A 14,986-nucleotide genomic window follows, 5' to 3' on the forward strand; every position below is an offset into this window, starting at 1 on the left:
CCAGCATATAACAACTGAAATCTCCAATCTGTAAATCTGAGGGAATTCCATTCCAATTTAAACTTTAGTCAATGTTTCTCCCTCCACTGATGTCATTGCATGCTCCTTCTGCAGTCAGTTCAGTTTTCCCGCTTGCGCATTACTGCATTTCTCGGTGCGCTTTCGAGTACGGCCGGTGCCTGCTGTGACGCGTGTCCGTAGTGAGCCAATCAGAGGCGCGCTTCCTCGGATTTGAATGTGACGGCCGTTAGCGGAGTTGCTCGGCGCCATGGCGGTAGATGAGATCCGGGTCTGTGAGAGACTTAAGCGCAATGGCTGCAAGTTCAGGAGGACAATGGAGCGAATATTCCAGGAGGTAGTGAGAAGCCCGGTGCTGCCAGACGGCCTGGGCTCGCTGACGCGCGCGAGTCGGTGCATTTCTGCTGCCGTCACGGCCACATTGTGCGGATTTGCAGCCGCTCCCCGGCGAGTGGGGAGGAGGTCGGGGTCAAGACTAGAGTGGTGCTGGAAAAGCACAGCAGGTCCGAGGAGCAGGAGCCCTTCATCCGGAAGTTTCCTGCTCCTCGGACGCTGCCTGACCGGCTGTGCTTTTCCAGCACCATCACTCTAATCTCCAGCATCTGCAGTCCATCACTTTGGCCGGGGAGGACATCGGGGAGAGGATGGGGAGGGTTGTAACACCGGATGGATAGGGCTGGAGAGGTTTGGACAGGCGGAGTGAAATCCGGCGAACAGGATGAGGTGGGAGGCACCGTTAAAGGGATGGCCACTGAGGACGGGTTTGGGAGCAGGCACTGAGCCACCCTATCAAGGGGAACACCGAATAGATAAAAAAAACTCGCCGAAGGTGTGAGATGGCAATTGGGATGCCACTTGTCAAAAACGCACAGATAAAATACCATAATAAGATTGCAGACCAACTGCATGTCAGTAAGTACAACTGGACATGATGCATTGAGCCCAGGTTCTTTGCAAAAGACAGTCCACTGTGGACACACATTCCCATATTTCAGAAAGATCAAAAGATTGTTATAGTCGATATAACAGTGCGGTATGAAAATGACAGCAAAGCACTGGAAATGGCATAGTGTGAAAAAAGCAAGAAATTATAAACACCTTAATGCCAAGATAATGGAATTTTCGGGAGGCTCTGAACCCAAGTACTTTGGCTTCATGATGGGCACACGAAACAAGTGGCTGGGCCTGAATAACAGCCTCATGAAATTCCTCAGCATTGAAAGATTTGAAACCTTTTCCCAAAAGACATCCAGACTCGCTTTATCATTGACACTCGGAGTATTACAACTCTTCAGTGATAAGTAAGCAACCTATCGTTAACAGGCTCTGGCTGGAGACTCGGACTGGCTAAACCCCACCAAAAAAACAAAATAAGAATAAAAAAAGGGAGCACCGGTCCACCAATAACACAAACAGTCTGATACCAGACTAATGGAAGACCACCGAAGCCGAGCCCCTCATAACACCAGTACCACCCTGGCCCTTGGCCTGTGGTGATGCTAGAGAGTCCAAAATATTGACGGGTGACATAAAGGTTTGAAAAAGGCACTCTTGTGAGTGGTTCAAAATAACCCTTCCCCCCCCACTTTAAAATCTCTTCTGTAAATTTCTGAATTTTCTAAGATTCATTGTCACCACTTCTCATTCTTCTTAATTCTGGTGTTTGGAGGCCCATTCCCCTCAAAAACATATGAACATAGTCTGTCTCTGTCCCTCGAGTCAGACTGGTCCTATTTCCAAAATAGGATTTATAAAATGTTACATTAATTGACAGCCTGCAGATTGTGTGCTTTTTGAGCAAAATAGAATGTATTTGCAAATTCAGTACATTGGCTTATTTGGATGTGTATGAGTGTGTGTGTGTATGTTGTGTAACCTGGTGTTGTGATTTTTAACTTTACCCTCTCCAACCTAACACCAGCATTTCCACAATATGATTCAATAAGGTCATGGCTGAACTGTACACTTTTGCCATCCAAGCAATTGGTCTGGTGAACCTCAACTGCACCCATGTTTAGCAAATATGTACCTCCTTTAGGAGACAAAAATTGGACATTATTCTGGGTGCAGTCTCACCCAATGTTCTCCACAATTGAAGCCAGGTGTTTTTAGTCCTTGGCTCCTTGGATTTTGTGATAAAGGCTAACATAGCATTTGCCTAATTTTTGCTGCACCTATATGCTATCTTTCAATGACTTATATACATGGAAAAGTGGGACTCCTGTGGCACAGTCCTAGTGTCTGTTTCTGAGCCAAGAGACCTGGGTTAATGTCCTGTGTGTCCCAAAGATGTGTCATAACATCTGAGTAGGTTAATTAAAAATGCCTGGCATAGTTTTCCAATCGCTCATCATTTAAGAAATGCTCTGCATCTTCAGTCTTTCTACTGAAATGGATAACTTCACACAAACTGCATTATATTTCATCTGCCACATTCTTGCCCATTCATATAGCCTTTCTAGTTCCCCTTGAAACCTCTTTGCATTCTTTTGAAATTCCCATGAATGTACATGAATTTCTATCCATCACCCTTTTCAAGCAGTCGATTCCAGAGCATGACTGATCATTACATAAAGAAATTCTCACCTCACACTGGCTTTTTTGCCATTTACCGAATTTATATATGCTTTGCAAATCAACCCTCTTGCTGATGAGGCAAGTTTCATATATACTCCATTAAAGGCCTTAATGATTTTGCCATTGCTACTGAGCCACCTCTTAAACTTTTTCTGCTCAATGGAGAGCAACCCCAAATTCTCTCTTATATCTACATAACTAAAGTCTTATCCATGTTGTGGTTCCAGTTAATCTCTGCATACTAAGCCCTTAATACATTCTGAATTTATGTTTCCTGAAGACTTTAACAAGTATAACTCCTTATTTTTAGTAGTGATTTTGGAAAGATTTACAGCTCCAGTTGAGGTTCTGGATCTAAGTTTGCTTGCTGAGCTGGAAGGTTCGTTTTCAGATGTTTCACCACCATACTAGGTAACGTCATCAGTGAGCCACCAGTGAAGGCTAGCGTTTTGTCCTGCTTTCTATTTGTCTCGGTTTCTTAGCGTGGGTGATATCATTTCCAGTTCTTTTTCTCAGAGGATGGTAGATGGGGATCAAATCGATGTGTTTCTTGATGGAGTTCCAAATAGAATGCTATGCTTCTAGGAATTCCCGTGCGTGTTTCTGTTTAACCTGTCCCAGTCAAAATGTTGTCCTTCTCTGTTGGTATGTAAGGGTACTAGTGATAGTGAGTGATGTCTTTTTGTGGCTAGTTGATATTCATGTATCCTGTTGGCAAACTTTCTGCCTGTTTGTCTGTTGTGGTGTTTGTTACAGTCCTTGCATGGTATTTTGCAAATGGCATTTATTTTGCTGATTATTTGTATAGGGTCTTTTAGATTCATGAGTTGCTGTTTAAGTGTGTTGATAGGTTTGTGGGCTACCATGATGCCAATGGGTCTGAGTAGTCTGGAGATCATTTCAGCAATGTTTTTGATGTAAGGTGATGTGGCTGGAGTTCCAGAAATCAACCTAAAAGACCTTGTACAAACAATTAGCAAAACAAATGTCATTTACAAGATACCATCCCAGGACTTTAACAAAACACTACATTGAACAAACAGGCAGAAGACTTGCCAACAGGATACATGAACACCAACTAGCCACAAAAAGACATCACCCACTATCACTAGTATCCTTACATACGGACAAAGAAAGACACCACTTCAACTGGGACAACACATCCATCCTAGGACAAACTAAACAGAGAGACACACGGGAATTCCTAGAAGCATGGCATTCAAACCGGAACTCCATTGATAAACGCATTGATTTAGACCCCATCTACCATCTTCTGAGAAAAAGAATCAAAAATGATATCATCCACCCTAAGACACATAAATAGAAAGCGGGACAAAACACCAGCGCTTCACCGGGGGCTCACTGATAATGTTACCTAGCATGGTGACAAAATATCTGAAAACGAAATTTCCAGCTCAGCCAGCAAACCTACGTCCAGAACCTTATTTTTGTTTTTATCATAGTTTGTGTATAAAGGCACTTTAAATAAATGTTACGAAGCAAAAAAGCCACATAAAGTAGTGGTTGGCACAGATTTCCAAAAACTTGATCAAAGAGGTAAATCCTTTTAAAAAGTGAGATGGACCATTGGAAAGGATTATGGAGAGAATTCCACTACCTCGGACAAACTCTAAGCTGCTTAAAGCAAGGCTCCCAATGGTGGAGAAACTAAAATTGGGATTCTGAAATGGCTGGAATTAGATCAATGTAGTTACCTGAGAGTGTAGTGGGACTAGAGAAAATTATTGTGATATGAAAGGATTTACAAGCAAGGATGAGGAACTTTTAAAATGTAAATTTTGCTTGACTGGAAGTCAATAAAATCCGAGAGCATAGATGATGGGAAACATAAATGAGACTTGGAGCAAGTAAGGGTAAAGAATTTTGGATGACCTCAGTTTTAGAGGATGGAACATGGGAGACCAGCAAAAATGTTGGACTGGTCATGTCTAGATATAAGAGGGGCATGATTATAGGTTTTAACGGTAGGCAAGCTGATGCAGAGTAAAACAGGTTGATGTTACGGACGTAGCAACAAACCATCTTGGTGATGGCTTTGGTCAGAATCTTGGCTTAGGTTCAGATATGACACAAAGGTTATAAACAACCTCAGTTGCCAAGGAGAAGGATAGAGTTTTGTCTCAGAAACTTCATTTTTCTAGAACTTTGAAGTCAAATTTAAGACCATGCAGGATCAGATTGTTTCCAGCCTTTGCCAAAACTTGCAACGTGAGGTCTGGGGACTAATGTTTAAACAGACTTTTTTTTTCTCAAAGTTATAGCTCACATGTTTTTTAAACAGCCGTCTCAACTTTGTCATGTCACGTGCCTTCACTGCTAGATGTCTATGAAGCCTTATTGAAATTGTACCATTTAGTTTGTGTTGCATCCATTATTTCTTATCAAAATATATCAATGTATTCACTTTCACATGCTATGTCTATTATTTTACTAGTCTCTTACTATCCTCCTCATTTAATAAAGAAAGGCTTATGCCTGAAGCGTCGATTCTCCTGCTCCTTTGATACTGCCTGACCTGCTACACTTTTCCAGCAACACATTTTTCAGCTCCTCATTTAATGTACAAGATTACAAAAAATAGTAACAACACAGTCAATCGCAAACATTTAGAGCCAAATGTATGAAAATGTTGGTATGATTCCCATGCTTTGAAATATAATGTCAAAATATTAAGTTTGGAAAAAGCAATACTGTTTGAACGCAAATAAAACGTACTTAGGTTGCAGTTAAAACTTTTTGAAAGGTGTGTTAATGGGGTCAGTTTGCTCAGTTGGCTGGACAGTTGATTTGCAATGCACGGTGATGACAATTGCATGGGTTCTGACTGAGGTTGCTATAAAGGTCCTTTCCCAATCTCCAGCAGTGTGGCAGCCCTCAGGTTAAACCATCACCAGTTGTTTCTCTTGAATGGGAGAGTAATCCTGTGGTTCTATTATCTTTTTGTCATACACTTATAAAGTGCACAAAATAGTGCAATTTTTATATAGAAGTTTAATCACTTAAGATAATAAACACAAATCAATCTAATCTTTTCTGGATTTCTATAGTACAACCATCCATTTGAAGATGACCTAATTGTTAATCTTGAGGATATGACTGTTGATGCTCCATCAGGTAAGACACAATAATTCATCACATAATATCATCTAGAAAACTTACTGGAGTAATTTTTTAATCGGTGTAGTATTCTCAGCAGTCTAACGCCTTTTTCATACATTAGAGTTGCTTGTCATCATATAAGTAAGAATGGCAAGCAAAAAACAGTTATACTTTGCTGAATAATGGAGCAGTATTGGACTATGCCAAAAGGTTGGGGTGGGTGCAATAAAGTATTCTGGTCATAGCTATACATTGTGCCATTTTTTAAACTTTGTGGACCATTTGAATTCCGCAGCAGGAAAGAAAGAGAGACCACAATATTGATTCTGGGGAGAAATGTGAACAGATTTGAGGTTAAGTTTAATCAATTTTTGGGGCATTTAAAGATGAGGTGGTATCGTGCAAGGGTGGAGGTTTTGAAGATGGGGCTTGATGATTATTGTTTTGAAATGAAGAGGAGACCATTACAATTCCAGCTAGCATTGGCCCAAAAGGGATGTTTTGTTCGAGTAATTTAGTGATAGTGAGATTAAAGGCGCATGAGTGAGTGTTATGAACAAGAAAGGAGAGTAGAGTGAAAATAGGATTTTGTTTGGAGGAGGGTTAAAATTGCTGGGTTTGCCCTCAAAAAAAAAAGCAAACATCCACCTTTTTAATAGCTTATAGTTGTAATAGCAATCAATTGTCAGAGCAGACAATTGAACTTCAAACTGATGGCAATTGCATTGGTTGGTGGTGGTGGGGTGATTTTGTTTGATCCTTTTGCATGATTCTGAAGCAGTGGAGCTCAGCAACAAAGTGTTTAATATTGTTCAATTAAACCTGGTGATGGATAGCTAAAATAATCTTGCATGTAATATGTTCAAGCTACACCCATTTGTTTTGAGTGAGAAAGATGAGTCCTATGGTCAGGAGGAACAACGTAGGAGACAGATAATTGACATATTGCACCAGACAAGCTTTTAAAAATGGAGGTTTAAGACTTGTTGAACAGACTGATTGATGCATTAAAGGTAAAATTGGGGTTTAAAAGTGTAGTTGTGCATGACTAGCAGGTTGAAATGAGATGTGCAACAGAAGCGTGATACATTGAACAAAGAGTACTGTAAGGGACCAAAGCTACTGGAGAGTTTGGATGTAAAAAATAAACTGAGGACCAGTCTGTCAAAGAAAAGATATTAGAATTAAAATATAACTAGATCCTGTGGCTTGTGCCAAGTCTCAGTTGAAGCCCAGATAATAATTGAACCTTTTCAGAATAAGGTCATCTGTGAAAAGAGCCTTGTTTAATGATTTTTTAAAAATTATGATGAAAATCCAATGATTGTTGCTTCACAAGCAGATGCCACATGGTTTTTGGCAGATGAGGTGAGCAGCACAGATTGGAGCAAATACAATGCTGGAGAAATGCAACAGGTCTGGAAGCATACATTATACTGCCGTACATTAAAGACATATCAGAGATGATGACGAGACTACTCCACCGCTTGGCATCATGGTAGCCCACAATACCAACCAACACATTGAAACAGCTCCCGATGAATTTAAAGGGCCCTGTACCAACAACCAGTAGAATGAACATCATATATAAAAGACCCTGCAAGGGCTGTAACAAACATTATATTGGACAGACAGGCAGGAAACTAGCCACCAGGATACAAGAGCACCAACAAGCCACCAAAAGACTATGACTAGTAGCCATACCCACAGATGAAGTGGGATACAAGTTCAACTGGGGCAATATTGGGGCAGGCTAAATAAAGACACGTGGAAATTCCTAGAGGTTTGGCATTCAAACCAGAACTCCACTAACAAGCATATCAATTTGGACCCTATTTACCAACCTCACATCACCAGAAGTGATATCACCCGCCATAACAGACCAAGACACACGCATAGCAAGTGGGACAGAACACCACTTAATCGGAGGCTCACTGATTATATTACCGAGCATGGTGACAGTGTCTGAGAACAAATCTACCAGCTCAGCATGCAAACGTACAACCAGGTCTGGAAGCATCAGTGGAGAGCAAAATGGTTAACATCTCCAGTCTGGTATGACTGTTGTGAAGGCCTTCACATTTAGAACAAAATGGACTTGTCGGTGACAGGCAGCATGGTTTTGTACAGGGAAGGTCATGTCTCATCAACCTGATTTTCACTTCTTCAAAAAGTTCAAAGATAATTGATGAGGGAAGGGCTGTGGATATATATGGACTTTAATAAGGCATTGGATAAAATCCCACATGGTAAACTAGTACAAAAACTAAAGTCATATGGGATTCAGGGTGGGCTGGCTAGATGGATACAAAACTGGTTTGGTCATAGACAGAGAAGGTGGTAGAAGGGTGTTTTTCCGAATGGTGACTGGTAATTAGTGGTGTTCCACAGAGATCAGTCTTGGGTTGTATGTTTGTAGTATATATAAATGATCTGGAAGAAAATGTGGGTGGTTTGATTAATAAGTTTGCAGATGACATGAAGATTGATGGAATTGCTGATAGTGCCGATGATTGATTGTGAAAGGATACAACAGGATTTAGATTGGCCACTTGGATACAGAAATGACAGATGGTGTTTAATCCAGATGAATGCAAAGTGATACATTTTGAAGGATTGAATTAAAGTGTGAATTATATTGTCAATGGCAGAATCTTTTAGAGCATTAACATGCAGATGGATCTGGGCATGCAGTTCCACAGTTCCCTAATACCGGCAACACAGGTTGCCAAGGTGATTAAGAAGCCAAATAGCATGCTTCGTCAGTTGGGGCATGGAGTACAAGAGTTGGTAAACCAGGTTGCAGCCATATTAAACCCTTGTTAGGCCAAGTTTGGAGTATTGTGTGCAGTTTTGGTTGCTACACTACCAGAAGGATGTGGAAGCTTTGGGGAGAGTGCAGAGAAGGTTCACCAGGATGTTGCTTGGTCTTGAGGGCATTGGCTATGAGGAAAGTTAAAAAGACTGGAAAGATGGTAGCTGAAAGGAGACCTGATAAAAGATCTACAAAATTGAGAGGCATAGATAGGATGTGTAGTCAGAGGCTTTTTTTTCCCCAAGGCTGAAGTTCCAATTACAAGGGGGAGGGGGAGGGAGTTTTTAAGGGAGATGTGTGAGGGAAGATTTTCATGCAGAGAGTGATAGTAGCCTGAATCGACTGCCAGAAGAGGTGGTGGAAGCATGTTGGCAACATATAAGAGGCATCTGGGTGGTTACTTGAATGAGGAGGGAATAAAGGGATACAGACTGAGTAAGGGCAGCAGATTTGTTTTTAGTTTAGTTAGGGCATGAAGATTGGTGTAGGTTTAGAGGGTGAAGGGCCTGTTCTTGTGCTTTGTTTTACTTTTGTTGCCTTGAAATGTTGACTATCTCTCTCTCTCCACAAATTTTCGCCAGCATTGGTTTATTTTTCCAGGTTTCCAGCTTTTGCAATATTTTGTTATCATAGTGGCAAATTAGGAGGTTAGCTGAGTTAGTCTCCAGTGTGTGAATTGGATTGAAGGAAATAAATAGACCTGTTGCTTTCTTGATATTTTTAAAATTAATGTTAATACACACCTCTGAACAAGTGAAACTTGAACTCGAGCCTCTTGGGCCAGGGGCAGGAACACTACCTCTGTGCCACAGGAAACCCCCCTGTTGGTTTCTGTTCTTACAAAGACAGTGACAAATGTCACGATGGCTCCTTAAGTAATGGGCAATTCAGTAAGCTGCACAGAATTAATGGAAGGCATGTAGGAAGATAGAGGGATTGTGATGTGTCAGAGGACAAGTCCATGAGAAATACCACAATTCAAAAAACTCATGTGGTTGATCTGTAAAATCTAGTGCTATTCCTTCAATGCTATTTTAATCTCTGCTACTGATTTATTATGTTTTGTTAATGGTCTCCATTTTATTTAAACATCTCTTAATATATTTGTTTCTGATCCCACTTCATTTAGAATATTTACTCATAAGTATGCATGATTGGTACAGTCTCCATTGTTTACAGCTGCTACATTGGTTTAGGTGGTTAATGCCCAAAGTAGATACATAGAATATACGTGGAACCCTGTTCATGCCATCCATTCCCTATGTTTAGGTTTGCCATGCCTCTTGCATAATGATTAAAACGATTGACAATTTGTTAGTGAAAAGTATAGCACATCAAGCCTAATTATGATATCTGGCAAGAAAAGTGTGCAATTAACCAATCCATTCATATAAAGTGTTTCTTCTTTGTAGCGCTGATGTGAGTATGGTGGTTATTGTGTACAGTACATTTGTTAACTTCACACAAACATTCAAACATTTTTGTTTAATTCTTCCATTTTCCAAATGCTATTGATATTTTCGGTATTTGAAGATTTCAAATAGCAATGAAAACATTTTGGTTATGTTATTATTTCCAATTCAACTCAAGCTGTGTCCGATCAGAAAACTTAATTACTGTAGTTATTGCTTAACAAACTACATGGTAATTAGTAATTTTTCCATAATGACAGTTTAATATGTTGTGACATATTTGTAATTCAACTACATGGTACTAGAAACTAGTTGTCATTGATTAACTGGTTTAGACATTTACCTACTAAAATAACCAGCAGTAACTGTAAATGAAGCCTTCAGTTAATTTATCTTGTGTCTGCTATGTAATGGCAGGTTAGAGACACAAACTGCAGATGCAAGAATCCAAAATAGACAGGCAAGAGGCTGGAAAAATGCAGCAAGCCAGGCACCATCAGGTGGAGAAGTTGACATTTTGGGTATAATGGCAGGTGGCTTAGTGGTTAGCACGGCTGCCTCAGCACCAGGGACCCAGGTTTGATTCCAACTTCGGGCAACTGTCTGTGGGGAGTTTGCACATTCTCCCTGTGTCTGCTTGGGTTTCCTCCCACAATTCAAAGACGTGCAGGTTAACTGAAATGGCCATGCTAAATTGCCCATGGTGTTCAGGGATACGTTAGGTACATTAGTCAGGGGTACATGTAGAATAATAGGGTAGGGGAATGGGTCTGGGTGGGTTACTCTTTGGAGGATCGTTGTGGACTTATTTGGCCAAAGGGCCTGTTTCCACACTGTAGGGGTTCTATAGTTCAATGAATAATTTACTGAAATTTAAATGGATTCAAGTTTACCTTTTACATCTTGACATAAGAATTATCACAACTTAAATGAAATGTTAATTCCTGTGCAGATTGCAGACTTGTCATTAATTACATTATTGTGGGAAAATATTTGGTTTCTACCCGAGCCCTTTCCCTGGAAAGACTGGAGATTCTGTCCAGTTAACTGTAGTCTTACCTTGATGGAGGCTGACTTAAAATTTATTTGCAAGCAGGTTAACTTGGCCAAATAAAGGCCTTATTAAAAATTAACAATGGAAAGATAAAATTTTATTTCAAAGATAGATAAATCTTAATTTTTTTAGGGCTATGAAATAGAAACTATGAATATTCTTTGCAGCGAGTTTTTTTAATATTGTATTTCATGAAGAAGGACATTTAGTAACATTTATAGATAATCTTTTATCTTTTTAGGTCCAGTAGCATGGTGTCCCATTGACTCTCCGCATTCTTTCTTGAGAAAACAAGCCAGAGTTAACCGTAAGAAAAAGGTGCAGATTGTATCCTGTAGATTTTCTGTTAATTTGCAATTGGTTTACCAGTATTATGATGCTAATTTTAGCTTGAATTTCAACTGAGAATTTTTTGACTTTGGTCATGATCTACATAGATATGTAAACTTGAGTATTTTTAAATTATGCCAATTTCAAACATTAGAATGACTTTGAATTGGATCATATACAGTATTTTGAAGATTGGTTTGTACTGTGGTGCTTTAGACATGGGGCCACCCTGTTCTTGATTAATTGCTACACTTTCTGATCATTCTCTATTTCATTTTTACTACTTGTTTGTTACACTGACCATGTAATCTAGCTAGTTGAAGTAATTTTTGTCTTGATCAGCATTTTAATTTCCTGCGGCAATAGTGAGCCATACTTCTGGAAAAGTTTGGTTACAGTTACAGTCACAGCAAACTTAAAAACAACTTTTTCCAAGCATAAATGTCATTCGTGGCTGAACAGAATCAGGAGAAAATTACTGAAATGCTTTTTTTTTAACTATACTTCAGTCTGGAAAACATTATGCACCTGATGAAAGCCTGAAGGACCTGATGAGCACAGAGTTATCAGGTTAGTTAAAATGTTTTCTTATTACTTTCAAGATATGATTGCGAAGCTATTTGTGAGAAACAATGCATTAAAACTTTTACAGACAATGCATCAATTTTCCAACAGTTATAACATAATACCCTAATGTGGGAACTAATAGTTTCTCCACAAGAAACAGAAATTTGAGGGGTTTTTTTGGATCAAAGGGGAATATCTCAACTTATTCCAAAGTCCTCAGCTGTCGTGCGGGACCTTTTGAACTTGAGTCCATCTTTCTAAATTTTCTGGCTACATAATCTTCTGTGTTTCATAATTTAATATTTTAAAATTTGGATATTTAAAAGTAGAACCTCCAAGGTCGTAAACTTGGGTTAAACTCTAAAATAAATGATCAGATACTGGAAATCTGAAACAAAAATCACTGCAAGAACTCAACAGGTCTGGCAGCATCTATGGAGAGAAAGCAGAGTTAGCGTTTCGATTCCAGTGACCCTTTAGAACTGGTTCTGAAGAAGGATCATCACTCAAAATGCTAATTCTGCTTTTTCTCCACAGAAGCTACCAGAACTGCTGAGTCTCTCCAGCAAAATGATTTTGTTGGGCATCTTGCAATTGCCTGTGATTTAGGTAGTGTATTGGCATTGGCTAAATTTGGAAAACAAAATACTCCAGATTGGTGTAGGAGGAATGGATTTCAGTTCATTGGGCACAGGCATCAGTACTGGGTAGAAAAGATCTTTTCTAGTAGGGCAGGCTTCACTTAAACTCTGCTGAGGCCAATCCTGATTAATTGAATAATTAGGGCTTTGGAGCAGGCTTTAAACTAAATAGGGTGGTTTTGGTGAGGGAATGCTTCTCCTCACAAACAAAAGGATAAGGTAATATTACAGAACAGCTACTTGGGTATTGTTCCCAGAATGGAAAAGGAAGGGATAGAATGTACAAATATAAAAATAGTGCAAGTACATAGAACATAGAACAATACAGCACAGAACAGGCCCTTTGGCCCACGATGTTGTGCCAAACATTTGTCCTAGCTTAAGCACCTATCCAATTGCCACTTAAAGGTCACCAATGATTCTAACTCTGCCACTCCCGCATTCCATGCCCCCACCACTCTCTGGGTAAAGAACCTACCCCTGACATCCCCCCTATACCTTCCACCCTTCACCTTAAAATTATGTCCCCTTGTAACACTCTGTTATACCCGGGGAAAAAGTCTCTGACTGTCTACTCTATCTATTCCCCTGATCATCTTATAAACCTCTATCAAGTCAGCCCTCATCCTTCGCCGTTCCAATGAGAAAAGGCCTAGCACTCTCAACCTATCCTCGTATGACCTATTCTCCATTCCAACAACATCCTGGTAAATCTCCTCTGTACCCTCTCCAAAGCTTCCACATCTTTCCTAAAATGAGGCGACCAGAGCTGCACAAGTACTCCAAATGTGGCCTTACCAAGGTCCTATATAGCTGCAACATCACCTCACGACTCTTGAATTCAATCCCTCTGCTAATGAACGCTACCTCACACGACCATCTCTTTCCTGCCTGACAGGTACATACATATCAAGGACACGTCGTATCTGTTCCTTGAAAAAGTTCCACATTTCAATGACATACTTCCCTGACAGCCTATGCTCACAATTTATGCTCCTCAGATCCTGTCTTGCAGCATCGTATTTACCCTTCCCCAATTGTAAAACCTGCCCTGTTGCACGCACCTATCTCTCTCCATAACTAAGGTGAAAGTCACAGAATTGTGGTCACCATCACCAAAATGCTCACCCACTAACAAGCCCATCACTTGTCTCAGTTCGTTACCAAGTACCAAATCCAATATGGCCTCCCCTCTGGTCGGACAATCTACATACTGAGTTAGAAAAGCTTCCTGGACACACTGCACAAACACTGCCCCGTCCAACCTACTTGATCTAAAGAGCTTCCAATCAATATTTGGGAAGTTGAAATCGCCCATGACTACTACCCTGTGGCTCCTGCACCTTTCCAAAATCTGTTTCCCAATCTGTTTCTCCACATCTCTGCTGCTATTGGGGGGCCTATAGTAAACACCCAACAAGGTGACTGCTCCTTCCTATTTCTGACTTCAGCCCATACTACCTCTAAATGCAGATCCCCCTCGAACTGCCTTTCTGCAGCCGTTATACCATTTCTAATTAGCAACGCCAACCCCCCCTCCTTTTTTACCACCCCCCCTAATCTTACTGCAACATCTGTAACCAGGAACCTCCAACAACCACGTTTCCGTGATGGCCATAACATCGTAGTCCCAAGTACCGATCCACGTCTTAAGTTCACCCACCTTATTTCTGATACTCCTTGTGTTGAAGTATACACACTTGAGCCCATCTCTGTGTCCGCAAGAATTCCCTGTCAGTGCTACCTTCTCCACAGCCTCCCTACATTCATGGACATCCTGAAAAACAGCTAACTACTTGCTGGACTACAAGTCCGGATCCCATCCCCCTGCCAAATTAGTTTAAACCCCCCCTCGAAGAGTGCTCGCAAACCTACCTCCCAGGATATTGGTGCCCTTCTGGTTCAGGTGCAACCCGTCCTGCTTGTACAGGTTCCACCTTCCCCAGAATGCAGTCCAATGGTCCAAATACTTGAAGCCCTCCCTCCTACACCATCCTTGCAGCCACGTGTTCAACTGCACTGTCTCCCTATTCCTTGCCTCACTGTCATGGGCACCGGCAACAACCCAGAGATGACGATTCTGTCCGTCCTAGCTTTTAGCTTCCAGCCTAATTCCCTGAGCTCCTGAATGACCTCCCCACCCCTCTTCCTACCTATGTCGTTGGTGCCAAAGTAGGCCCAAAGACTGGAAAAAGGTGAAAATTATAGCATCTCTATGCGCGTAGTATTCAAATTGAAATTGGATGAGCCATCTAGCATGGACCTAGGAACCAGAAATACTAACAAAACAGCTCTGTCAACCCTGCAAAGTCCTCTTTACTAATATCTGGGGTCTAGTGCCAATATTGGACAGCTATCTTACAGACAGTCAAGCAATACCTTGATGCCTGAACGTATGATTCCATGAGTATGATGACAGTGTCACATTCAGCAATCCTCATGAAGTCTGACA

General features: G+C 40.7%; 1 protein-coding gene across 2 annotated transcripts in view; it reads left to right on the forward strand.

The window, feature by feature from the left end:
- The first annotated feature begins 258 nt into the window (after nucleotides 1-258).
- LOC132820810 (uncharacterized) overlaps nucleotides 259-14,986 on the forward strand; it is a 45,439-nt gene continuing 30,711 nt past the window's right edge. The window contains exons 1-4 of one of the 2 annotated variants that reach the window (XM_060833123.1): nucleotides 259-355; nucleotides 5,664-5,730; nucleotides 11,238-11,314; nucleotides 11,836-11,896. In XM_060833123.1, coding sequence (XP_060689106.1) covers nucleotides 269-355; nucleotides 5,664-5,730; nucleotides 11,238-11,314; nucleotides 11,836-11,896 — 292 coding nt within the window. In that variant the 5' untranslated portion in view covers nucleotides 259-268. Of the gene's footprint in view, nucleotides 356-5,663; nucleotides 5,731-11,237; nucleotides 11,315-11,835; nucleotides 11,897-14,986 lie in introns of those variants that run through there. The other variant, XM_060833124.1, reaches the window with a different exon arrangement.

The sequence above is a fragment of the Hemiscyllium ocellatum genome, chromosome 12 (genome assembly GCF_020745735.1).
Source record: "Hemiscyllium ocellatum isolate sHemOce1 chromosome 12, sHemOce1.pat.X.cur, whole genome shotgun sequence".
In the NCBI taxonomy this organism is placed as follows: Eukaryota; Metazoa; Chordata; class Chondrichthyes; order Orectolobiformes; family Hemiscylliidae; genus Hemiscyllium; species Hemiscyllium ocellatum.